This window comes from Hypomesus transpacificus, chromosome 9 (assembly GCF_021917145.1).
Source record: "Hypomesus transpacificus isolate Combined female chromosome 9, fHypTra1, whole genome shotgun sequence".
Classification (NCBI taxonomy): domain Eukaryota; kingdom Metazoa; phylum Chordata; class Actinopteri; order Osmeriformes; family Osmeridae; genus Hypomesus; species Hypomesus transpacificus.
The window spans coordinates 18,667,505-18,695,158 of record NC_061068.1 but is presented as its reverse complement, the minus strand read 5'-3'; the positions used below and the strand labels follow the sequence as shown (position 1 = coordinate 18,695,158).

Below are 27,654 nucleotides of genomic sequence, written 5' to 3'. Positions count from 1 at the left end.
GTTGTGTGTGCTTTCGTCCTCGCTCTAACAAATTATGTGTACCAGTTAGACTGAGCAGTCTCCCCAGTACTCCCCCTCATGTACTAACGCTTTTGCGCCCACATCAGGCGTATTTGTTTCGCAACGTGCGCGTAAAAGCATGGCGAGGTATGTTCAAACATGCCGCACTGAGATAAAAGCGCAGACTGCCTGTCCCGGGAACCGTTCCCATAAAGAGATGGGAGGGGATGCGTAAAAATTGTATATGCAATTTTATATATTTTTTATTATGTGTTATTGTAGAAAGGTCCATCCAGGGACGGTAGTTGAAAATTAGCACTTGCTATAAACTCTATGTGCATTACAGCTGCAAACTTTGCTCTGCAGCTATGTTTAACTGCATTGTCCTTGTCAAATAAATGTAATTAATAATGAAGGTCTGCCTTATTATGTATTCCGCGGTATGTACAAAAACCGTCCATGAAAGCGCGCCTCTTTCGCAGTGAACATTTTCCGCCTCTTAAAAGCAGGTGTAAACCAGGATGCAGGTTTCATCGCATATGCCTCCTGGTGAAATGGCAGCAGTAATCTGAGCAAGATGAAGACATAGGCCAAGGAGACAAGCTGAAAGGATTTTTGCCACAAGGATCACACTTTTTTAGTTGAGGGAACACGAAAACATTACGCATTACAGATTAATTGCTACGTTTGCAAATGTACGTACATGAGGGCCTCAGAGGCCTTAAGTTAAAACCTATTTCGAAGTGTATGTCTATAACCAGTATTAGCCGTATCAACCCAACTAGATCAAGGTTTTCACCGCCTTAGTGTGATAGATACGTACAAGGATAACCAGTAACTTAAAATGCACAATGATAGTTTATTATCTAAATAGTAAGATAATCAATACAATAATATTGAAACATAATCAAATACAAAACATACCTTTAGAGCAATCATTAACGAAGGTAATCACAATGATACTAGGCGCCTAACGCATCAGAGCTCGTATAGTAAACAAAATTCAAAGTGATTGGTATATCTTGTCCATATATACACCCGAACCTTCATACTAATATAGGGACACCGGCCATATGAAAGAAAGGTTGTCTAACGCATACAAATTAAAATTGGACCATTGTGATGCCTTCGAAAGACAAGGGAATATGTAAACACATGTTGGACTGCATGCACAAACTCTTTACATCCTGTAAATATACATGTTACAACATTACAAGTATTACTAGAATGTAATACATAAAAAAAGAAACAATCATATTGAACATGACATTAAAAGCTGTTTAGAACTATATTTACAAGAACCCAACTTTTAATGTTAATTTCAGTCTTCCTCGGTTCATCTTCAACTGTTGAGGCCACCTCTCCAGAGGTGTGTCATTAAAGTGTGATTGTCATTTTAACATTACAGTCCCTTTTGTGCAAATCAACGACTGTCCCAGACATGTGTCTGAGTGAACAGTGACAAAGGGGCTGTATCATTCAGGTGTCTGCCAATACAGCCCTACAATATGTACATTTAATGTACTGGATCTTGGCATTGAAATTTGTATATCATCGGCCTCGGTGAGGGAGAAGCACCTCCCTAGCCGACAGTACAGAAAAGAGTCTGACAGGCATGAACCTTTAGTTTCAACCTCTAAATGACATCACTAAATACATTCCTCATACCTGTGGTGGATTGTGGGTAGTCTTCAGCATACTCTTCCTCACAGTTCCAGTCCACGGCCCTGTGGCTCTCCTTCAGCACTGCCATGTACATCTGGAACACGCCCTTTACTGTCCGCAGAGCCTCTTTGGGGGAGGTGCTGTGCACCCTAACAAACTTCACTGGGCTATCCTGCCAACGAGAGGAGACCAACTGGAGATACTTAACGCTCTTATGGGGAGCAAGGATGATCAGACCATCAATTGCCAGGATTCAATCAGTAAATGTAACAATTATTAACTGGTTCTCTGAAACATTAGCGGCATTTGCACAAATCTAATCAGTGACACTGAGTAAACCAATTTCATTTGAATCAACTTCATAAGGAGCAGTTGCAAATCAATGTGAGCAGTTGGTAATCTGCAAGTAGAAAGCAACCACTTACAAAATAACATTAATTTAAAGTGGCGTAAGGGGTCCCATTGTCGTCCACCTAGCTCTCAACGCTCGTTAGAAATTTTACGAAAATGTTGATATAATACAAATTTAAAAAGTAATGTCCCAGCATTGTACTTTAATATATAGATACACAACTATATTATAACATTCCGGTTTGAAAATCCAAAATAGATATGCCTAGAAATGTTATTTTCCTAATTTTAGCCAGGGGGTCCCATTATTGTCCACCCAACCATTTTCAATGGAGAAATGTCAAATTTGACGCTGCGGAAGGCAGATGCTACACATACGGTTTGAGAGCGTATTTACATGCAGCAATATAAGGCGTGTACATATCAATGAGTTACTTTCTTTTGTTGCTGCTGCATATCTTCTTTAAAGAATGAACAGAATAATGGACAATAATGGGGCTGCTTACTCTACAGATAATAGCACCAGAGTATTTAAGCTGTGCAAGTTCCAATACAACTTATCTAAAAGAGACCAACTTCTGAACAGGGGCCATCATAAAATTAACAACCAATGTCACAAGGATCTCTTTGCAGAGACCATCAAGGCACCAGCCTGATTTCTGACCTTTACCAACTCTAATCTAATTTAAGCACCATCTTAAATTCCATCTTAAATTGCGTAGACTCTTGGGCAATTAAACGGTTTAAAGGAGACCAGCAGAGGAATATATGGGTGAGCTAATACGAATAAACAGAAGGATTCATGAGGATGCATTCAGGCTGTATGCATCCCCTGACTGGCAAGACACTAAACCCAAATCTGCCCTAAGGGTGGTATTTTATGGCATACTAATAGATGTTTTATGGACACCATTGGGTTGCAAAGCGTGGACACGTTTTGCACTACCTAGGCATGCCTAGGACTACTGTTTATAATGTTTATATTATATATAGGGCTGTGAAATGATTAAAATGTTTAATCGAATTAATCACAGGTTTCTGTGGATTAATCATGATTAATTACATATTACCGATTTACCGAATTTTTGTCATTGGTGTGCATCTTTGATTTTGCAGTACTTTGATGCTCGAGTCACCCATTTTTCTGACTAGCACAGTTGCCAAATGTATTGCAAAAAGCTGTAGACCGATTAATATTGTTGAGGACGAGGGGTTCAACAAAATGTTGATATTGTTGAGGACGAGGGGTTCAACAAAGTTTTGCGAGTTGCGGTCCACAGCTTTTTGCAATACATTTGGCAACTGTGCTAGTCATCTTGTCACAGGCAGACTTAGTGAGGGCCCTATGCTGTTCAGTGACGGTGGTTTGGCGCATTCAACTTGAACTCCCCTCGCCGACCAATGCATGCTTCGCGTTGAGGTGGTATAGGTTACTTTAGGCTGGTATTGCTTTGGTGAAACGATAACATTCAGTCATTTAGCATTCAGTCATTTAGCAGACGCTCTTTTCCAGAGCGATAACGTCTTCCCGCTGAGTGTGCATATCACTTTGGTTTTATTGGATGTTCCATCTTAGTTTTTTTGGAACACCAACTTCTTATCCAGAAGTTGCAGATTGGGTGGAATTGTGGGTATATTACGTTAAATGCATTAACAAAAATAACGAATTAATCCTGTAATTTAATCATAACGTTTTATTTTTCACAGCCCTAATTATATAACAACTTTATTTGTACCATTGTGCATGGTATTGTTTTGAGATGCATCGACATGAAAATTATTGGCTGAAACTGAACATAATGAAACACTTGGCAAAAGCTTGAATACTGTTTTTCTTTATGCCAATATTTTTTACATTGCATTAATTTATAGCCTAAATGTGCTTTTTACCTTTTGTCTTTTTTTTCAAAGAAAAATTCCATTATTAAATGTTTTACATTCCAGCAGACATACCAACAAAGCACATATTAGCACATATTAGTTCACCCATGTATATACTTAAAATAAATGCATATTTAATATAAGTAAAATAAACTGTGCCCCCCTTCTTGAGTAGCCTATAACTGACTGCTGAAAGAATGTAACATACTCTGTACGCCTACAATAAAAAAGTTAATAAAAAAGTGCATTGAAAAGAGTGGAGAATAGTGTATGAACCCACAACAAATGATAATCATCTGAGACATAAGCCTACTTAGCCTACATCTGCAGTAGTTTACTGATGGTCCCTAAATATTTGCATTGGCTAGATGGCTGGTTGTAAAGGCTGATGCATAGTAAAGTTGACAAGATAAGACAAGACAGCACTGGCAATCCAAATATCTGTTGAATATCAAACTTCAAACTAACTTTACCACAGTAATTTTTTTGCATCTTTCTTGGACACTTTGAAATGCTTCTTCATGCCTTACATTTCATTTCTTTTAATTGTATTCAATGAGATGCTTTTAATGACATAAAACATTCCCCCCAGGGATAAATAAAGTACTCAATTCTATATTAGAAATAAAACCTGTTATCTTCTAGCTGTTGCAAATTCATATTTACTGAGGCGGAACATAGCCCTTACTTAGCCTGTTAAGGCCCTGTAACACCATAACGTTCTGGTTAACGTTCCATGATAGAGGAAACATTGGTAATCGTCCATGGTCACATAGCGCCAGAAGAGCGTTGTGTGGACGCTGGTGACGCTGGTAATCGTTGGTGATCGGCGGAGAACGCTGGTCCCCCAAAAAGGTTTTGAACATGCACAAAAGTTTCATGGAGCCCAGCGTTCTTCAACGTTTAATTTTAAATGCTGGATAACGCTGAAGAGTGTTTGTGGAACGTTTGACTAACGCTGCTCGTGTTTGGCTATCGTTAATCAGTCGTTACCCTAGCGTTACTTGGTTGTTGTTACACGCTCCTCATGCGTCAGTTCCACGCTAGTCATGCGTCAGTCCCACGCTAGTTATGCGTTAGTCACACGTTAGTCACACGCCAGATGTGTCCACCTCGCCCTAGAACGCTCGAAATTGAACGATTAAAATGTTCAAAGAACGTTGACCAGAACGTTATGGTGTGACGGGGCCTTAAGCAACGTTCAGTAGGCATTTACAAACAAATACAGAGAAACAAAAAAAATGTAACTAGTAACTATTATTGCTTATCAAATTAGTTTATGACCAATGTTCATGTCTCACGTTGGACAGTAACTGTGCTCACCTCAAACTCTTCATTGATCTCCGGTATACATCGTTGAGAATAGAGGTCAAAGATGATGTTCTTAAGGACGTTGACATAGCGTCTATTGTCTGACCTCTTGCCATACTGGAACTGGGTATTAAGAAGCTCCAGGATTTGTGGAAAGACTGCTTTGATGTAACAGACTTTACTCTGGAACAGAGATAAATGCAAATACTACTTCCATAGCTTCTATAACATTATCAGAAAGACTATAAACATAAAATGTGTACAGAAGAATATACACATTGACCAACCATATGTAAGACCATTAACATCTAAATTATATTACAGTAATTGAGATTAATAGAACCAAAATGCATACTTATTTAATTGTATGTATAAAAGGCTCTAACCTCTACAATTAATGCAATATGAATACAATACAAATATAAATAAAAGTGTGGATCACATGTGTCATTGATGGTGTCAGTAATTATCACTTGGCTTATAGGATGCAATAGGAAGATGATTTTATATGGAATTGGAATGTTCATGCATGGAAAGGAGGTGTCATGTTGGTTCTCTAACCAAATAGCAGTCCTACACAAACTTATTTACGAGGACAGAGAATATGTGTGACATCACAAGGACTGTGGTTCTAGTCTAGTTCCCATTAGTTAGGGTACATAAAGGTTACATTCCTTTGGTCAGAGGGTCAGAAATCTGCATCCTTTCAACCCCCAAACCTAAATAGTTCAGAGAAGTCCTTAACCTTCATGTTAACCTTCATGTTACTTGGAGTAAGAGAAGAGATTTTATATTTTCCCAAAATGGTAAGCACGGAGTGGCTGATCGGGAGAAAGATGAAAGAAGATTCCCAGTGGGCTGGGCCGGTGACATGGTCGATAAAAAAGGCTACACTTGCAGAAGTATTGGGTGGGCTCTGAGTTTACCAGGTCATCTTGAAACACAAAAAATCAAGGATACTTTCTATTCAATTGCAGGTATGTGACAGTCATTGTTTAAAGTTGCCTACAGGTTGATAAGCCTCTGTATGACTTAATCCTCTCCTTAATCCTCTCCTTCAGGCTTCACCATGTTGTAGGTGCAATAGACTGTTGTCTACATGTGTGTATCCAGGCCCACTGGAAGACAGGGGTTGACTGCCTGCCCCCATGGTTTCAAAAGTGTTTCTAAAATGCCCTGTAGAGTGGCAAAAATGAGATCAAGAGCCCTATTGGCTGTCATTTACATTGGGAAATATGCTTGAGTGAACAGGATGTCCCCTTAATGTAATAAATGGTTTGCCTTCTGTACAAAAAAATATAAAAAATGTCTTAATGAATGCCCTTTTAGTGGAGAAAATCTGATGCAGTGCTCTATAAGGTGCCCTAATAATTGTCCAAACTTGGATGTGCCCATGCCCTTCATTCCAATGGAAAGGGTGCTGTTTTGAAGTGCTCTTTCTGCTGCCCCTACATAAGTGTCCTCAAATGTTGGCCTTTCCAGAAGAGAAAATTAGATGCTGTGCCCTACAGTCTCCCCTACAATGTGCCCACTAGGGCATGCTTTCCCAAAGTGAGGCTTTGACGGCACTAGGGGTTTTGACCCATTCCCATTGTTACACTGGTGGGGCCCCATGCAGTAATTTTTCTGCCCCTGCCCTTCAAACAGCCACTGGACCTGTGGAGAAGACTATATTTATTGGCATGGTCGTTCGACAATGGTGTGGAGTAGGGATGTGCATCTCCATCACTGAGGACGATGCGATACACATCTCGATGCACTGCCAATGATCCAATACATTAAAGATGCATAAAAGCAACTACTAATGCGATACATTCATTTCTTTGTCAGACAGCAAATCATGAATTAACTAAAAAAGTGAAGGTTTTACTTCACATATTAAACTAAGTCTCTGACAAAAGATAAAATCAAATCAGGCCTGGACCTTGCCTTAAACCAGTCTTTTTTTCCTGTTGTATGTGTTCTCTGAATGTAAAAAGGGTCAACTATTACTGACAGTCACAAGCTGCTGTAAACACTGTCATAACACCTCACACACTAAATTTAACTCATACCTCCTACTTTAAGGTTTTTCTCAATGACTCAGCTATCTCTCATCTTACTGTGTCGTACACAACAGGGATTTGTTTCTCGGAGAATAGCTTCCTATTCTTGCTAGGGGTACCGGTGGCGCTAGCCACTGACTGTAGCCATAGCTGAATCTGAGGGGGAGGTAGACGTCTCCACCACAAATTCCATTCCACTCCATTTTCCCCGATACAACAATGTTAAAAAGTTCGACTACTGGGTTATGTATTGTTTAATAGTGGGTTATTTATTTAAAACAATGTCAAAAAAAGTAAATTTACATGTGTTTATGGGTGTCTGTTTTTTAATCAATGAAGTAACTAAAGGTCTAAAAAAGGACCTCGACCTACGTAGCCTATCGTTCACGTCAATCATGGCGTGTCTACAATGTACATTTTTTCTATATTTTGCGGAAGAACCCGCATCGCTGCTTGCAGCTAAATTTAGGGTTCCTCCGGTGGGAGGGAACCTATTGTTTTTGTTAGTATTCCTATTATTATTATTTTTCTTCTTCTCCGTTTTATGGCTCAATAGCTCAAAATGTCCTGGACCCGATTTTTTCCAATTTGGCCCAATGATACAACAGGTCACTCATTACTCCCAGACGGCTAGTGGCCCATGTACGCCCATATGTGGCGCTATAAAACACGCCCAAGGTCTACGTGATTTCCCCAGCGCCCCATTACTCCAAAATGCCTGAAAATTGGTATAAATGCCTTATTTCTCATGGGGAACAAAAAAGCCTCAAGAACCCATAAGGTCCGCCGTGATAGATTTTGCTGTACTGTCCAAATTTTGTACAACCTTCAAAACCCTTCTCCTCCCTTCTAGATCTAATCGACTTGAAATTTATTACAGATGTGTAGAATACATGTTTTTATAAATGGTCAAATTAGTCAAATTGGGGAGTCAGGTGGCTGAGCGGTTAGGGAATTGGGCTAGTAATCTGAAGGTTGCTGGTTTGATTCCCGGCCGTGCAAAATGACGTTGTGTCCTTGGGCAAGGCACTTCACCCTACTTGCCTCGGGGGAATGTCCCTGTACTTACTGTCACTCTGGATAAGAGTGTCTGCTAAATGACTAAATGTAAATGTCATAAGAAATGCTATACAAAATGGCTGAACGGGGTGTATTTATGTAAATGTCCACATTGCCTCAATATCTTTGTGTCACTAAATCAACTAGAGAGGGTCCAATTTCTGGGGAAATTGTAGGGTGTGCTTGCTTAGGTCGGTTGCAGGTGGGTCCGTTTTCCCTTCTAGTGATATTTTCAAGCATTTAGCCTACTCATATTGCATAATTCATAAAGAACACCCTTTAAAAAAAGCGAACCGCCTTTGAAACAAGCGAACCCCCTGTGGAACAAGCTACTGTAACAACGTCACTATTTTAGTATTTCAGATGGAATTGCTATTCAAACAGTACCATCTGTTAACTGAAAACATGCCCCCCAAAATGTAAATACGTTTGACATTAATTTAGGGCGACACGGATAATTCAAAAGAAGTTTGCTAGAGGCAAGCTAGCTGCTGTTGCTAGCCACACTTCACTGATTGTTTGAAAGCAAGCAACCAAACAAGGTCTGCCACAAGGATCGGTATTAGGTCCACTTTTATTTACTATTTATATAAATAATCTGGGCCAAAATGTGGTGGACGCTAACTGTCACTTTTATGCGGATGACACTGTGATATATTGCTGTGCGTCAACTCTCGTGCAGGCAATCGATCTCCTGCAAAATGCTTTTAAAGTTGTTCAAGATACCCTTTTTCAACTGAAACTTGTTTTAAATGCAGATAAGACTAAACTTGTGTTGTTTTCAAACAGTCAGAGTAGGCCACAGAATATCCCTTTGGTGGTCACTCTTGAAGGGAGTGAAATAGAGGTCGTTGACTCTTATAAATATTTGGGTATTCTGATTGATGACTCCCTCACCTTTCAGCCACATGTACAGTACCTGGTGAAAAAAGTTGAGGTTAAAACTGGGTTTTTATTTTCGAAATAAGATGTGCTTTTCCAATAATGTAAAAAAGCGACTATGGTGATTTTCTTTATATGCATGCCTCTGCTAACTGTCTTCGTAGGGTGGACGCAGCTTACCATGCTTCATTGCGGTTCATTACAAACTGTAAGGCTCTGACTCACCACTGTGAGTTATACTCTCGGGTAGGATGGCCTGCTTTGGCCACCCGTAGGCTCTCTCATTGGTACACCCTTATTTATAAGGCAATCCTTGGTCTGCTCCCTAACTACCTGTGTGTTTGCATCAACCAGAGAAGTGTTGGACAATATTCTTTGCGATCTCTGGACTTTTTTATGCTCACTGTTCCAAATTCCAGAACGGAAATGGGAAAAGGGGCTTTAGGGTACTCTGCCCCCTCATCATGGAATGTGTTGCAGAATGTTTTAAAGCTCAGGGAACTAATATCACTGACTACTTTTAAATCTCGAATGAAAGAAATAGAGGCAGATTCCCAAAAATGTAAATGTTTCTTAAATTAATTCTACGTCACTGTTTCTTAGCTCTTAGCTTCTTTTAACTTGTCTTGTTCTGTGTTTTCTGTCTGTAACACTGTGTTTTTTTATGCTGCTGCCTGTCTTGGCCAGGTCTCCCTCAAAAAATAGATTTTTAATCTCAATGGGACTTTCTGGTTAAATAAAGGTTGAATTAAAAAAAGCGCCGAAAATGAGAACGTTTTTTTTTACATAATAAAGTTTAGCCATAGCTGTGGCATTGAAGGCAGTAGCCTACAACTACATACGGCCAGTGGGCGATTCCACAAATCACAAAAAAATGCTGACCCGCTGGCAGGCGCGGATTAATGCACAGGCTTGCCTAGGCTGCAGCCTAGGGGCCCCACGTGTGCAGGGGGCCCCGGATTGGCCGGATACATTTTTAATATTTTAAATGTACTTCAGCGGGAACAAAATAAAGACCCTAATTGGCCCCTAAGAAACTTTTTCTTTTTTAATAAGCAAGTGATTGGGTAGATGTGATTTGGGTCACATCTGTCCAATCAGCTGCTGCTTACTCACTGCTATTGCTAGATGGCATAGTGGCAGAATGACCGAAAAAAAGTATTAAAGTGGAGCACAAAAACGCAAAATACAAAGGTTAAAAGAACAACGTGACCAAGATATCCTGAAACAAATCCTGAAATTGAATGGATACTTCAGGTCTGCTGAATCTTCATCCAGTCGAAGACCAGATCCACAGCAGGAGGACTGCAAGCTAGCATCGGCCATCGATAATATTTCAGTAAATTTGGGAGAGTTGGATTAGTACTTTTAATGATCTGAATATTTCTTCCACCACTAATGTTGTGATTTTGCCTCAGTAAAACATGGTGTTCTGCACTGATGCAGATGCTGTTGCCTACCTTTTGGTTAATAAAGCTAAAAGCGATTACCAGCTTGCAGTTGAACTCTGAATGCAGGGTATTCTGTTGCTTTGCTGTTCATAGTTACATTCCGTTCATAGTAATTGTTTTGAGGCTGTGGAGGCCAAGGGTTATATCTGGTATTCTTTCCACTTAGGTATATTGAATATATACGTTCTTTGCATATATTTCACTCTGGTGGACGCGTCGGAAATATTTAGAATTCACGCGTTAGGGCTGATTCTAGCACTGTATGAATGTAAAGAAAACATTGTAGAGTTGACTGTCTCAATGTATGTGTATGTCGGTTCACCTTACTTGCATGTGGACCATTTCTAGTAAAGCACAATATTTAAGAGGGGGGGAGGGCTCACTCAAAGAGCAGCCTAGGGGCCCCTGACAACCTTAATCCGCCCCTGCCCGCTGGCTGTCTTCGCAATCGCCATATCTTTAAAACACTGCTCTCCATTTTGATGTAGAATTGACCCTGGTACAAAATTAAGAAAATAATCATCAGACGCAGATTGACAACACTGTTGTCGACGAGTGTCAACACTCGTTGACAACTCTCACACTGTTGTTTCTGCCGCAATCGTCAATGGAGGCTGACTGGGCTCTCACGTTGCAAACAACATTTTTACAGCAACCTACATTCAAATCTCACCACCTGGCTGTTTTCACAATAGTCATATCGTCATAACATTTCCCTCTTTCAGTTTTTTTTCGTGTAAAATTGAACTATAAAATTACGAAAATACTACTATGACGCTTTCTAGCATGGCTGCCCCCTAAAAGACTAGGCGGTCTCACGGGCAACCCGCACTCGGTCAAATTACAAAGACTTTCACAACCTAAATTTAAAAAAAATCTGAGATCGCAGTTCCACTCGAAATCGCTTTCTCAACAAAGTCCTATGGTTGGAAATTTTTGGGGGTGGTATTTTTCACTTATAATCCAAGCTCCAATTTGCATGCTAGAACGTCTCTATCACGTTGTTTATCTATGCGTCGTTGCCTTGGTCTTTAGCTCCTGTTTCATTTCGCTTCCAATCGCAGCTCGCCGTTACGAATATAAATTATTTTTCGGCGGCCATTATTGTTTTCAACTAGAATCGCCTGATAGCCGTGTTGGAGGCAGCCACGCTCGGTAAGTCCTATTTTTACACATTTTAAGCTAGAATCAATGATTGGGTTCGTGAAAGTACACTACTCTTGAATTATGGTGAAGGTTTGAGCACTTTGAGACCTTTAGAGTTTGAAGTGACGGAAAACCGAACTCGAAAAGTAGCTAGCTTTTTCCCTCTGTGAAATTAGTGAATCATGTAGCATCTCGGCTGATTCATCAAAAAGGTAGAGGAGAGAAGCTTTTAGGAGAACCAGCAATTTCCCAAAGACCTGTCGGCTCAGAATTTAGATTTGGGTCGTGAAAGTCTTTGTAATAAGCCCATGCACCAGGGAGACCGCATAGGCTTAGGTGGCAGCCATGTTTTGGTTGCGTCATGTTCATAAGTTCACCATTTCACAGTTCGGTCGACACCAAAAATTTCGAAGAGGGCAGCCTTTAGGAGATGTGGGACTGGTGCTGTTAGCCAGATGCTCTGATTATTTTTGTGATTTGTGGAAAACTTGCAAGTGGAGTGAGACTGCATCCCGGGGGTACATTGTTTTGACTTAGCCTCAGTGACAGACTCGGCTCGCTCACTGGCAGTGTGTAAACAATATCGTAATTCACTAAATTCTAGTCCTAAAACGTCAGGGAGGGCTGCTTTTTGTAGACAAGAGTCTGCTGAAGATAGCCAGTATATAGGATCTTTCAAAACAAGCCTATTTCATTTGTTATTTTCCTAATAAAGCAACCTACGTTAGCCAGGCTTATTTCACTCGGTCAGCCTGTTTAAAAGTCTCTGACAGTCAGAATCACTGTTTACAGGCAACGGTCGAGCAGGGGGGTATTCCAGGTAGCGGGTTTAACAAACTCTAAGATTAACCCTGAACTCAGAGTTGAGTTAGTCTAACATGGGAAACTCCGAAAATTCGGTTCCAAAAAAGCTGATATGAGTTTGTTAACTCAACTCGGAGTACGTCAACTCAGAGTTAAGCGCGGGCATGAGAACTATTGAAAGCCAACATCAATGGAGCTCCGATTCTAGGATCCACCATGGCACACGACAAAAAAAACGTAGCATACTCCACCAAACTTTAGATAAAAGTTGTATTTCGTGTTTATGGTCGAGCACATATTCCAGGAAAAAAGCAACACGGCTGTAGCAGCATAAACAAGTGGCGTGGGAGACAATTGCTGCCGAGTCAATGCATATATTTGAAGGCAATAGCCAGTCCATAAATTGAACATTTAACCTCACTGTTTGTTAATATTACACGATAAAAAGTGTTCAATGTTTTATTAAATGTAAAAACATACTACGAACCGGTAACGCATTTTGCTTAGGCTATACGCTTGTGATTGTAGCCTCGACGTCACCTTAGTTTTAATCATATTCGACATGATACTAAGTAAATATCAATTGGTGCCTATTTCAATTTGTAGTAGCAGTTTCCCCCAACAGAATGTTTTTCATCAAAAGATGATGATGATGATTAAGATGACGAAGAGACATTGACTGCTGCCGCAGAAATGGATGCAGAGAATTATTTATGTAGCTACTGGTACAACATCTACTTTTATTTACAGGCTTGTACAGAATTGTCAGTTACACTGACATTGTGAGAATAATTAATATTCAAAAAACGATTTGCACATTCTGATCCTGTTGAACAGAGCATGGATGCTGTATACAGTGAGATGTTCATTTAATGGCAAGTGAATTTTGCATGTGGAACTGTGAAATGTAGCTAATGTAATCTCATGTATACCCAGTTACAAGTAAATGAGTTGTACAAATTGCACCTTGTGAAGAAAGTGCCAAAAACTGACCAAGAGATGGTGTAGGCCTACTTAAGGTAGAAGAATAAAGGCTAATCTCCAAAAAGATTTACTGGAACAATAGTTACGGGAGGATGCATTTTCCTAGTTACAGGTGATTTTAATTGTAGGAACAATTACCTACATTAATATTAATTGTTGAATTTGTTGAATTTTCTATTTTGACCAAGAGATGTTGTACATATATCCACCTGCCCCCACCTCTCATATGGTAAAATATGGAGTTACTGGATGGAGTCTCAACTTGATGGCTCTCACATCTTTGTAACTTACTGTAGCATTGCTAGACATGTTGATGAGTAAGGGTCAAGATTCTGGTGTGATTGTAGTTGTTCTTGAATTGTTAAGCATTGTTCTGTGGATTCTTGATCTCCTGAGACCTTCTCTTCAGCTCTGGCTTGGCCTAGGCCTACTCCTTCTTCCTCACCTCATGCTTTCTATCTCTGGTTTACAATAATCATGGTAGAGTAGGCATAAGAGTTGATTGCATTCATTTGCAATATGATCAAATGATTATATTATTTAACCTTCATTTGACCATTCTTGCTCTGATTTAACCCAAAGAGTCAAATACCTGTAATTCCATTGGTATTGGCATTATTTGGTTAATGTTAATACACTGTTCAGTTTCCCATCTTCCTTCAAACCATAGGGGAATTAGTTTCGGTTGTTTGGCCAATATATCGACCCCCAACAATGTTGAAATAGATTTTCTGAAATAACAGTTACAGGACGGTAGCCTACATCATGTAAATTGTAGGAATCATATGAATCATGTAAATTGTAGGAACAATAGTCGATAGAAATAGGCTAGTCATTGTTGGATTTCTATTTGTAGGCAATAAAGAAGACCAAATATAATTTCAATTATTTTTCTTTATTTCAGTGGCAAAAGGTATGTGGTCAATTCTGAGTGCAAATCCACGGCGAGTAACACTATCGATGAAGACCCAAAGGCTGAGAATGTTGCTAAAATAAATTACAGATTGTGACAGGAAACGGTGACGTTAACTTAGGTATTTATCAGGGAATTAAAGTACATCAAACCGCAGTCTTAAAATCATCTCCCGGCGTATAACTAAGCGATTTAATTTTTGTTCGAGATCGCTCGGCTGAACCAGGAAATGATATGCCGTGTCTGCCAACGCTATCAGGCTAAGAAAGTGGGGGCGGATCGGTTGAAACCAGAGTTTGGCATGGATAACCTGCTATCGAGCAGGTTAGTTTCAAGGAGTAAGATACCATTGAAACTTACCAAAAGGTTTCGTTACCTCTCTTTCTGGAACGCGGAACTCGGAGTATGCCTATTTTCAGGGTTAAACAACTCAAAGTTTTCATTAAACCCGCTACTTGGAATACCCCCCTGGTCTTTGATCAGATGTGTATATTGACCAGTTTAGAGCTAAATACTCTTGCCAGAGCCTGGAATCGAGCAAAATGTTTTGAGTGACTTTGCATGGCCGGGTCTCCATCAGTTCAACACATTTGGATTCAAGTTCAAGTAATGCCTCTGCATTTCACTGTCAACTGTAGTTTATGTCAAGTGTAGATGTAAAAAGCTTCATTTTTCACAACTGACATGGATCCTTTCTTCACTTTTACAGGTCTGGAGGGTCATGCAGAGGCCCGCTCAACAGAGTTCAACAGAGGATGCTGAGAGAAAAACAGATCCCTTGCTGGACTACCCCCCTCTAACTGGACAGCTTCTCTTCAGCCCTGACCCCAGGACAGCTTCATCCAGCAGGCCTGGCCTGACTGCCTGCAGGCTCTGCTTGGCCCTGCCTGCCAGCAGCCCAGAGACAGACAGTCACCCCACAGACACAGTAGCTCTGCAGACTGCTTTTTTGAGGACATTGATGAAAAAGGACAAACCAGCATTTTTTACATTGATGAAACTCTAAATGTTTAATCCTTTCCATGTCTCAGCATGCCAAGCTGCTGACTTTTAGTGTCTCAAGTGATGAAACCAGTTCAAGTAATAGACCTTTGACCTGAGTCCAATGATTATTCATCTGAATAAAAGACTGCTTCTTGGATGATTTCAGTTCATCTCACACATTTGCCTTTGTTTCCATGGGATTCATGGAATTGCTAGTTTCTGCTCCACCATTGTGTAATAACAAATATAATTTAGGACAGCAATTCATTTTTGTGTTATCCTTTTGAATTACACACATTGGGACCTATCTTGCACCCAGCGCAAATGACTTAGTCAACGACGCAAGTGTCATTCCTAGTTTGCACTCGACGCAAAGCCGACTTTTCCGTCCACAGACGCACGTCGAAATGACTTTGCGCTCCCGTGGGCGGTTCAGCGAAAAAGGAGGCGTGTTCTGGCGCAAACGTTCCCTGGTGCTATCTTGCAGTTTCCGAAAAACAATTCCACTACTGACCAGGATAAACGTGGTCTAAAGTCAATGGCGCATTATTGAGATGCTATTTTAAGGGCGCAAGCTTGGTCCGTGCCCACTGCTGGTGAGGCCAGGGTCTTCTATCTGCGAAGCTACGTTACATTGTTTTGATTTATGGTGTGTTATATTTCTTCAATGATTATAAAAATATTTTCATAAGAAATGTCTATGTATAGGCCTATGTGAACTTGATTTGTAACAACTGTGGCAATTTCCTCCCATAAATGTTTAACCAAAGCTAATTTAGTTAGGTTTCTTCTCCCATGCCCATCAGAATCAGAATTCGGTTTATTCGCCATCTAGCCTATGTTACAAAAATACGCAATTTACTGTGGCAGGAAGGTGCAAACAATAAACATATACAGGTACACATTAAGTACAAAAGTACATTAGTTAAACTAATTCTAAGAACTAAAAAATTTAAAAATTAAATATATGTAAAAATAAGAATAATTATTTGAATGAGCACCATGAGTGGGCAACTTAGTGCTATGAGAAAACTGCTCTACCTTTCCCATACAATGTCACTTCTCTATCTTTAACGGCCCTGACGAGAATGTCGGTCTCCTCGGCTGTGAACCGCTGGCGTGCGCCTGGCAAATCCGCCGTTATAATAGCAATTTGCCATGGAACAAGCGCTGCTCTTAAAGGGAATGCGAGATGATGCTCTGATTGGTTTATTGCACGTTACACCCAAACCACACCCATTAGTAATGTAGTTACTTCAGACCAACCCTTTTTAGATTTGCGCCAGGCGCAAAGTCATTTATCCCGCCGGCAAAATAACAACCAAGCTGAAGTCACGCCCACAAAGTTACTTGCGCTTTGCGTTTAGATACTTGTGTTTCAGATCGTCAAAATAGGGGGGATTTAGTCTATGTTCTTAAACTCAACCGATTGTTGTCATTTTACAATACTGTTCATATTGAACAGACATCAGTGTTTGGAAAGATTACTGTATATTTCCACTTTTGATTTGTATTTCCATCGTAGTTTGGTCTTTAATTTCATTTGGAAGTGGTATTAAAAGGTCTTAAGAGGTTACGGTCTTAAATTTAACCTGTTTACACCTGTAGACACCCTATGAAGCCCCCACCCCCCACTCCAGAGACAGTTGGTGACAGAGAGGTGCAGACATTAAGTCAAACATAGTTATACCTTAAGAGTAGAGTAAAAAATAGAGACTAAATGTGTAAATGGATGTTGAAACTCTGTTCTCTAAGTTGGTGCATGTCAGTTAGGCAAAGGTTGTCTTTTAAACCTTGGATGTTATCTTGACATATACATGGGGTCTTGATGATGATACGCACGCAGCTTCAAGGCAGAAAGACGCGTTCCATTTCAGGAGACTCCGAGACCGTAGCGCGTCACTAGCATCTCGTCATATTACGCAGTCGGAACACAGCTAGATAATCAGCGTCAGCGCTCCTGGGTACCCAGCATCCAGTGCGGCATTTCAAAAAACGCCAAGACTTGTGGAAAATAGTTTGGTTACAACAACTATGCAAGGGATTTAAGTTGTTGCATTTGTTCAGTTAGATGATTGTAATATTGTTGTTTGTTAGTTAAAATAATCTTGTTGGTCACCCTGAGAGTGCATGTTGTGTGGTTTAATCGGAAGTGAAAGTCGGCCATTGTATATTAATACTTGCAAGGAGTTGATCGTGGGCTGTGCAATAGACCTATTGCCAATGAGGCTATTCTTGATTGTAAATTGACTGTGGTTCTGGAGAGCAGTTTTAAAGCCATCTTTGAGAAATTCTGGAAACAGTGTTGTGATCAACGTGTTTTGATTGAGGGAGGCAATTTTTGGTCGACATCTAAACCACATGCGTCCGCTACAGCATTTCTGCTTTGGCGTCACTTGCGCTGGGAGAGAGGGAAACAGCATGGATGGAAGTTGTGTGTGGGCAGATGTGTCTTTGTATAGGGTGAAATGGAATATGAAATGCAATACAGAATGGCTGAAAGGGGTGTATTTATGTAAATGTACTCATTGCCTCAATATCTTTGTGTCAATAAATACAATATCATTTTGACTGATGGTTTTCAAACCTTATCGGGTTCAAGATGACATCACTCTTAAGTACCATCAACAATTTCACCTTGGTATGTCAAAATATGATTGAATTGAGTAGTTTAAACTTTGGCTGAATCTAAAAACTCTTAAGAAAGAGCTTACTTTTGTATACAATAACTGAACATGACAATATTCAACACTGAGATTAGCTCAATGGACTGGGACAGTGACCTGCAAAGTATAAGTTTGTAGGTTTGAATCCAGCCACAGTCTTTTAGCCTGTCTTAAATTTGAATATCTTTTTAGTTAAACAGGATGACATCATTATGAAATACCATGCGCAATTTCATGCAATTCCACTTTAAAATGTCAACCGCTTCTTAACCTTTGTCCCAAAGCTGACCAAAGCTAAAATTCTGCCCTTTATACTCATATATTCTCAACAGTTGGTGTGTAGCAGAGAGGATAGAGAAGCTGCCTTCAAACCTTATGCTCATGAGTTCAAATCCCCATTCAGCCTATTGTAGTTGGCCATACATGGAGTAGTTTTGCTCTCTTGTTGTCCAACTCTTGACCTTCTACAATGTACATTTTTATAATATTTTGCACTTTTTCCGGAGGAACCCGCATCGCTGCTTGCAGCTATATTTTAACTACAATATTTGTGTCCAAGATGCAGTGGACTACAAGTATAAAACAGCAGACAATACTCAAGAAGGCCAGAGGCCTTCTTCAAGCGCTGTTTGCTTACTTTACTTTATATTTTAAATTAGTCTTTCCGTTAATGAAGAGGCTGACTAAAACCCTTTCTTCAACACATTTTTAAGGAAAGACTAAGCTAAATTATAAAATAAAGTAAGCAAACAGCGCTTTTTAGAAGTAGGGAAGGGAAGTAGGAAAGCGGGAAAATGGATGAGACGGAGACAGGAGGGTTCAGCCAGTGGCGATATTCTCATTATTTTAACTTTGTTGCTCGAAAGGACAAAAATATTACAGTAAAATGCACTTTATGTCCAGATGAGTCCAGACTGCTGTCAACTCAATGAGATTCTAAAGTGAGGCATATTTCTTTGGTCAGATAGTGTGGACAGGCTTAATATTCGTTAAAGTGAATGGCTGAGTTTTATATGCCATTTTGTTTTACATGTTTACAATTACAATACACTATGTGTCTGCTGCGCGTCGGGCCTAACAACACCCTGGAACCCGTACCTTATGGACGATTAAGTACTGCCTCTCGTACCTTATTGCTTAATTGAAAAATGAAGTGATGAAAGGGCCATGATGTTTGTCCATGTATCTTTGCGGTAAATTTTGACATTTGCTTAAAACATTTGACAGTAAAGTAACTAGTAGTGAAGTTACTTTTCAAATGCAGTAACTAGTAAAGTAATCTAGTTACAATTTTCAGAAGTAACTAGTAACTTGTAACTAGTTACTTTTTCTGAGTAACTACCCCAACACTGCTCGGGAGTAACGAGTAGTCTCAGAGAGCGATTCGTTCATGTTCTCGTGGCCGATAATAAAAAAAAAAAAAGTTAAAATAACTAAACCTATCACTTGGAAACAAATGTCATTCACGTCTTACTAATCTAGTCACGCAAAAGTGAACGAGGTAAACAAATCCTTTATTTTTCCTCTTCTGAGCCTATGCAGGTCATGTGAAAAATAATCCACAGATCCGTATCCGAAGACCCAGTCAAAATGAACAATTTTTTTTCTGTTTCCTCTGGTTACTAGTACTGAGCCTATGCAGGTCACGTGAAAATGTATCCAAAGACTCATACCCGGCAGAAGAACGAATCATTAATCCCAAGATGCTCTATGCTCCCCCAAGCGAATCATTAATCCCAAGACCCGGTTGTCAGAAGAACGAAACATTGATCCGAAGACACATTTGGGAGGTGAACGATCGGACTGCCATTGGAGTTGGCAGTGGGGAGGGAGTTTGTGTGGGGTGCGCCAGCTGTAGGTAGCCAGAGTGGGAGCTTGCTAATAACAAGAGTGGCAGTGGGCACCAATGCTGGCCTGGAGAAATCGGCATGGGCATCTGAGCTGATGGAACGGATACGGGCTATGTCTACCCAGTCAACCCGTACCCTGCACACAGGGTGTATTGGGGGTGTGGCCAGCCTGGTCATCTCCTCAGGCAGTGCCCAAAAGCACCCAAGGGCCCGGGAAACGATGCACGGTCCGCAAAGGGGAGGCTGTGCGGACCCCAGCTGCAGCCTCTTGCTCTTCGTCGTCTGCAGGAAGGGCCAGACAGCACTGACGGGGGAGTCGGGGCCCACTCCCCCCAGAAGCAGACGACAACATCCCCACAGAGACTTGTGTTGGGGACTTTTGTGACGTCTCAGTGACTGTAGAGGGGGTTCCCTGCTCTGCTCTGGTGGACACGGGGTCCACTGTGACGCTGGTAAGACCTGATGTGGTGCCAGGCTGGACCCAGTTAGACGCCACCACTGTGCAGCTGCGCACAGTCATGGGCGGGCTGGCACCCATGAAAGGCAGGGGCACAATGACACTGACTGGGGGGAAAATCTGTCTGCCGCCCAGTGTGGGTGGCAAGCGTGCAGGACCCGTGCATACTGGGAGTGGATTTCTTGAAGGCCACGGGCTGTCAGCTGGACCTGGGCAGAGGCACGCTGAGGTTTCAGGACTGGCCTGTCATCGCGTTGTCGGCCGTGACACCACAAGTTGCTGCACCCACTACTTTGCCGGCACGAGAAGTTGGCACCGCAGAGCGGGCCACACCCACTTTCCCCAAGACCCCTCACGGCATCAGGGTGTGTGTTTCCCTAACAGACCACCACTCCACACCCACAGCATTGATGTTCAGTTGCCTCCCTCTCAGCTGGAGACAGAGGTGACAGCACCCAACTCCTCTCCCCCCTGCTGGCAGTGCCAGCCCCCAACAGCATGGGCTGCTCGTCTCCGGCCCTGCTGCCCCAGACGGAGGAGAAGGCAACGCGGTCTGCCATCTCGAAAATCTGGATGGAGAACTGTGATGACCTGGACTCACAACAGCAGGAGCTGTTGCGGCGGCTGTGAGTGGAGTTTAAAGACAGCTTTGCACTGAGGGAGGATGACGTTCTGCGAACACAGCTGGTGGAGCATGAGATTGACACCGGAGACGCCTGCCCAATAAAGTGCCATCCCCGCCAGCTTCCGCTGGCACGGCAAGGGGCGTGTGACAAAGCTGTCGGGAGCATGCTGCAAGCAGGCATCATCGAGCCATCAGATAGCCCCTGGGCAGCTGCAGTGGTCATGGTCCCCAAAAAGAATGGTGAATGGCACCTCTGCTCTGATTACAGGCCACTGAATGGGGTAACTAGGAAAGACTCATATCCACTACCCCACATGGATGAGTCTCTGAACTGGCCTAGTTTTCCTCACTGGACCTCCGCTCTGGCTATTACCAGATGCCTCTCCATCTGCCCGAACAAAGACTGCCATTTGCACTGGAAGTGGGCTCTGGCAGTTTAAGGTCCTCAGTTTTGGCTTGTGCAATGCCCCTGCATCCTTCGCCAGACTGATGGATCAGGTGTTGACTGGTATCCCACACCAGGAGTGCCTGGTTTATCTGGACGACATCTTGATGTGGCTCTGTTGTCGTTATGGCGCGTGCTGGGGCCCGTTCTCTTTACGTCGCTAACTTAGTTAGCTGGATTTGATTGTTGATGATTTGTCATTATCTTCGGTTCTTCGAAACTCATCCTGGACTTGCTGTCATAGCAACAGGTCCGTAAGCTTAAACCTGCTCGGGAGCAGGTTTATTTTATGTAAACACGATTAGATTGAGGCTTTACAAGCAGAGGTGATACAGGAAGTCTGTCACAGACATGTCTTGTCCGTTATTACTACAGGAACCTGATGCCGAAGGTGCAAGAATAATTAGCAGAATTTAACATGAAACCAAATTAATTGCTCATTGCGTGATAGATAGGCTATACTTTTTGAGAGGATAGCCTACCATTTTTTTGTGAGGGTGTCATTTACATAATTAATTTGTTGAAACCACATCATATGATTTAAAGATGATAAATGAAAATAAAAAACATAGGCCTAGCTTAAAGATTAAACGTGTGGTCAGTAGGCTACTCTACATTAATTTGGTTTGCTACTTTTTGCCAGCCTTCTTTCTTGGATTTTGCCTCATACTACCGGAGGTTTGTACAGGGTTTTTGTGCATAACTGCTCCTCTATTCCAGTTGTTGCATAAAGACAGAGAGTTTGTCTGAACAGATGCATGCCAGGGGGCGTTCGACCAGCTGCGCCGGGCCCTCAGCGATGCCCATGTGCTGGCTCCAGCTGACCCCTCTCTCCCTTTTATGATGGACAGTGATGCCAGTGGGGTGGGTGCTGGAGGAGTGCTGTCTCAGGTGGGTGCAGACAGGGAGAGGGTGGTGGCGTATTTCAGCCGGGTGTTCAACAAGGCTGAGAAGCGCTACTGCGTGACCCGGCGAGAGCTCTTGGAAGTTGGCAGTGGTGCCAATATTACCTCATTCAGGGAGCCGGAGGGGCAGGTCGCTAGGTGGTTGGAGGAGCTCCAGGCCTATAACTTCACAGTGGTGCACAGGGCAGGAGCTCAACACAGCAATGCAGACACCCTCTCCCGTCACCCGTGTGCTGCAGACGGGTGCCACCACTGTGAACGGAGGGAGAGTCGAGAGCATGAACTGTGTGAGGAGGAGCAGCAGCAGAAGGCAGTGCGGCTGGCAGGAGTGGTTGACTGCCGAGAGCTGCAGATGGTGAGCATGGGGGAATGGAGGCAACAGCAGGAACTCGACCCCGACCTACACCCTGTCCATCAGTGGGTGGAGTCACAGCAGAGGCCGCCATGGGAAGATGTGGCAAGACTCTCAAAGGCCACCAAGGGACTGTGGTCAAAGTTCGCCTCGCTGCGTCTGATCGATGGGGTGCTGCAGAGGGTGTGGAAAGAGCCTGCTACAGGGGAGGAGCTTGGCAGCTGGGGGTCCCCAAGGGCTTGAGGACAGCTGTACTGCAGGGCATGCACGGAGCCTCGGGGTCAGGCCACTTTGGTGTGACAAAAACGCTCCGCCGCCTCCATCAAGGATTCTATTGGGGCCACTTTCGGCGGGACGTAGAAGACTTCTGCAGCTGTTGTAACTTACGCACTGTGCGGAAAGGCCCAACAGGTCGGTCACATGGCCAGCTGCAGCAGCATCTAGTGGGGGCCCACATGGACAGAGTGGCTGTAAATGTGATACGCCCGCTTCCCCGCACAAACAAGGGTAATGTCTACATCCTCTCTGTTATTGACTATTTCACAAAGTGGCCTGAGGCCTATGCCCTCCCAGACCAGGAAGCAGAGACTGTGGCAGATGCCCTGCTTGGAGGCATACTCAGCCGGTTTGGGATGCCTGACACAATGCACAGTGACCAGGGGAGAAATGTTGTGTCCCGAGTATTTGCTGCCATGTGCAGCCGCCTGGGCATACAGAAGACACACACCACCCCGTTATGGTCTCAAAGTGACGAACTCATGGAGAGGCTTCACCGCACACTGGGTCAGCAGCTGGCCATACTGACATCGGAGCATCAGCGAGACTGGGATGAGCATCTGCCGCTGGTGCTCATGGCGTGCCGGTCTGCAGTCCAGGAGTCGACCAGGTGTTCCCCAGCACTCCTCGTGCCAGGGAGGGAGCTCCGCACACCAGCAGAGCTGGCGTTTGGGCGGCCTCCAGACGCCCCTGTTGTTTCTCCAGGCCCTGAATATGCTAGGAGGCTCCAGGACAGGCTTGAGTCTGCCCATGCGTTTGCCCGGGTGCAGTAGGAAAGTGCTGGTTTAAGGCAAAAGTGCAATTATGACGTGCGGGCACGGGGTAGGCATTTCCAGACTGGAGAGCTTGTTTGGGTGTACAGCCCACAAAAAAAGAAGGGGCGGTGTCCAAACCCTGACTCTGTCCCTGTGTCACCCGGGTCTCCGGCCACTTCCCCTGTCCTTGGGTTAAGCCTGTTACCCCCCATCTCACGTCCACAAAGGCCTAGGAGACGGTCCCAGCGTTATGCAGACTTTGTTTGTTCCCTCGGAACGAGGGACTTTTTAGTGGGGGGGTAATGTAGCGTCCTGTATGTGTTGATTTGTTCAGGGTGTCAAAGGATCCTTAAGGCTCCTTCGTTTGAATGCACCTTGGAGAAATAATGAATAGAAATGCTTACTAGATAAAATGTTTATTTGCATAGGAGTTGCATAGAACTTGCTTCCATATGTGTATTAAGACAGGATGGATTAGCAAAAGCTTGCAATATTTTTAAGAACTCTTTTCCATTTTGTTGTGAATTAGCAACTGCTTGCTGATGTGCATCTAAGATAAGATGTGTTAAAACGTCTTTCGGAAAGTTTCAGGAGGCCTCTGTATGACAGCTAGACACTGTTTGCGTATGACTTCTTAAAACTGCCTGCAGTCAAAAGTTAAATTTGTCATCAGTATTGAAGCATATAAAATGATTTGTATGTCTATTTGAACAAGAGAACACGAGACTTCAGAGACGAGAGCAAGAGAAGAGAGCACTTCGAGTGCTGCCCCATATGGGGGGCTCACAGATTAATTCAGTCCGATAGTCAGGATATAGCTCTCGAAGTCTTACTCTATTAACAGTTTTAGTGAATTATTTTCATATATCCTGACAAAAATAAATAAATAAATAAAAGACAAGTCGTTGTCCGTCCTCCCTTGTGTGCCCCTCGCCGGATCCGGGAGATTCGCAAAGTGCCACACGCCTGGAACCGTGGTGAGTCCCCGGGAAGTGTTCAGCTGTTTAGGCTCACTCTCTCTCAAAAACCAATAGGTGCGTTGTTCTGTCCTAGAGATAACGAGTGGAATAGAGCGAGAGCGAGAAGAGAGCTCTTGATCGTTTTGTCTGTAAGGAACTGTTAACTGGGAGATAAATATAACAAAGGAATAAGTGATCGACAAAGAGTGATGTTTGCCATGGAAGGCCAAAAACATTTACTGTAATAAAGATCTCTTGATGTTGTATTCAAAGCCCAGCGCAACACCGCGCGAGATAGGTGAGGGCGTCGGAAGGGCGCCGTGCATGCATGCTCGCAGTGAGCCCGGGCCTCGTTCGTTCGAAAAGGGTAATGTTCATTGTGATGTCTGTGTGACGCGTTTCCGGTTGATGAGCTTCTTCATTTGTGATAAGCAGTCACAGTGATTCACTTGCCATTGATGTTAAGCAATAAAGTTATCATGACAGAAAACCTCTCTGCGTAGTGACTGAGATCGCTACAGTATTCTCACGCCGGTGCACTGCGAGTGCAGCTCGAGAGGGAAACCCTTCCACTTTAACGTGACTTTTTGAAGTAATGGACATAATGACAAATGCCTTGTGAATAGTAAAACATATATCCACTTGTGTCTCCAACAGTGTTGGGGGTAACGCGTTACAAAGTTAAAGTAACGTGTTACTGTAATCAGATTACATTTGTCTGTAACACAGTAATGTAACGCATTACTGTTGATGGTAACTGTAATGCGATTACTGAAGTTAACACAAAAAGGTCTTGCGTTACTTGCATTACTGCAATCTGCTAACCTGGCTGCCAGCCCAATTTAGCCCCGCCCACATTTTTTTTAAATCAACCACGTCACCAAAGAGCGCTTGGGTTGAATTCATCTTCAACAACATATTACGTTGCTACGTTGAGCCGCTTAGGACGTCTTTTGAGTGATGGAGGTATGCACATTACTTCGTATTAGTTGCATGAAAGGACAAAAACGTACATTGTGCCCAGGCCAAAAACACCTCTCCACCGCTGCAACACAACCTCTAATCTGTTAAAGCATCTTCAACGGCAACATGCTAACTCAAGACGAGTAGCTAAAGATCCCCAGACCCTGACTGACACCACTGATGCTGATAAAAGGTTGCAGTTGCCGTTGTTGCCGACACAACCCAAGCAGCCACGACTTGACGTTCAACAGCAGGTTACCAAAGCAGAGATGTTGCCATTTAAAGTTTTAAGCATTATTTTATCTTGAGACATTTTGCTTACTGCCAGTGCTGTAGCCTTGTTATGCTTGACAACTTTTAGGCTGATGTTCACAACTTTTTTGTCAGCTTTGTGCTATTAAAAAGCATGAAAGAGAGATATTGTGTATGTCCTCATTATAATAAGAATTAGAGTTGATTTGGGCATACAAATGGTACATATAGTTATTTGGCAAGTGCATCTCAGGTGATGTTATGGAGTAATCCAAAAGTAATGTAACTAGTAATGTAACTAGTTACTTTCAGCAATGAGTAATCTAGTAAATAAAGCATTACTAAAAAAGTAACAAGTAAAGTGTAATCTATTACTTTTTTTGAGTAACTACCCCAACACTGGTCTCCAATAATGTGCAGCATCAGCTTGTAACGTTTGCATCACGTCGCGCTACATTGCCTTATATTGACATATAATCATGCTACGTTACATGAACCAAAGCTAACCTATGTAGCAGCAGCAGGCTAACGTCGCTACATTATGTCTAGTCTTACATTATTGTGTGCTCTGTAGAGAAGAGAGAGGCTCAGGGATGGGATGGCTGTGCACGTCCCTGCCATGTTATCTTTTGTTGATCTACACACGCACTGACGTCGCACCAATACGTGATTGTCATGAGACACTCACAAACAAAATCACGGTTTAGTAACACAGTGTGCTTTTGGGAAAGTAACAGTAATCTAATTAGTGTTTTTGCAATTGTAATCCCTTACTCGTTACTTGAAAAAAGTAATTGGATTCATTACTGCCCATCACTGTTTATTTGTTACCAAAGCATTTATCAGTAATACATTTCAAATGGGATGTGAATTATTTTTATTTATCTGACAAATAAAAGACTTGAACTTGAAATTATTATTGCTTTGCAGGTTGATTTGAGGTGTCCGCCCCTAAACTTTCTGCCTGTGCCCCTAAGATTTTCAGTTAGGGGCTACAGTGCTCCTAGTAAAAAATGTTAGTCTGGAGCCCTGTGAATCATTGTGCAGCTCAAAGAATAATGCTAAGAATGTCTTACATGCCATAAGAGTACACACAAGTAACACATTAATTTAATGGAATACACAATTGTAATTATGGTCAAGTCTAGGCCTACTAATGCCTTAATGATGGGCAATGATACATTCACTCATGCATTCACAGTCTGCTATTATTTCAGCTATCCACCCTGCCTTTGGCAGTGCCAACATTGTTGCTTTTAGCCTGGATAATATTTAATATTTTTTTACTATATATATAAAATATACAAGTTTTCTCATCTTGTGCAAAATATGTGTCTCTCGTAGACTTACTACATAAGACGCAAACACTGCGCCTTATATGTGAATATGCACCTTGCCGCTAGCTATCTTAAGGATAAGGAAAACAATTAAATAAATACGGAATTAAATGATGAAGGATGCATATGCATAAACACTTCTATGTAACAATATTTAAAGATACATTTATTTCTGTATTTATTAATTTCTGTATGTATTTATGCCTGTATTTCCTTGTCCTTAAGTGCAAATATTCAGCCATAGTAATCAAGTCAATCAAGTGTTAGATAATCTGATTCATCAATTTATTATCTTAAGCACAAAGAAAGAAAGAAATGTTGAAGGAAATTAATACA

The 27,654-nt window shown here is 42.2% G+C and overlaps 1 protein-coding gene across 1 annotated transcript in view; it reads right to left on the bottom strand.

Moving 5' to 3' along the window:
* Window positions 1-1,539: 1,539 nt before the first annotated feature.
* csf1a (colony stimulating factor 1a (macrophage)) overlaps window positions 1,540-27,654 on the bottom strand; it is a 42,419-nt gene continuing 16,304 nt past the window's right edge. Inside the window, exons 4-5 of the mRNA XM_047025990.1 lie at window positions 5,221-5,391; window positions 1,540-1,837 (exon numbers count right to left, since the gene is read on the bottom strand). Coding sequence (XP_046881946.1) covers window positions 1,637-1,837; window positions 5,221-5,391 — 372 coding nt within the window. The 3' untranslated portion in view covers window positions 1,540-1,636. The remainder of the gene's footprint in view (window positions 1,838-5,220; window positions 5,392-27,654) is intronic.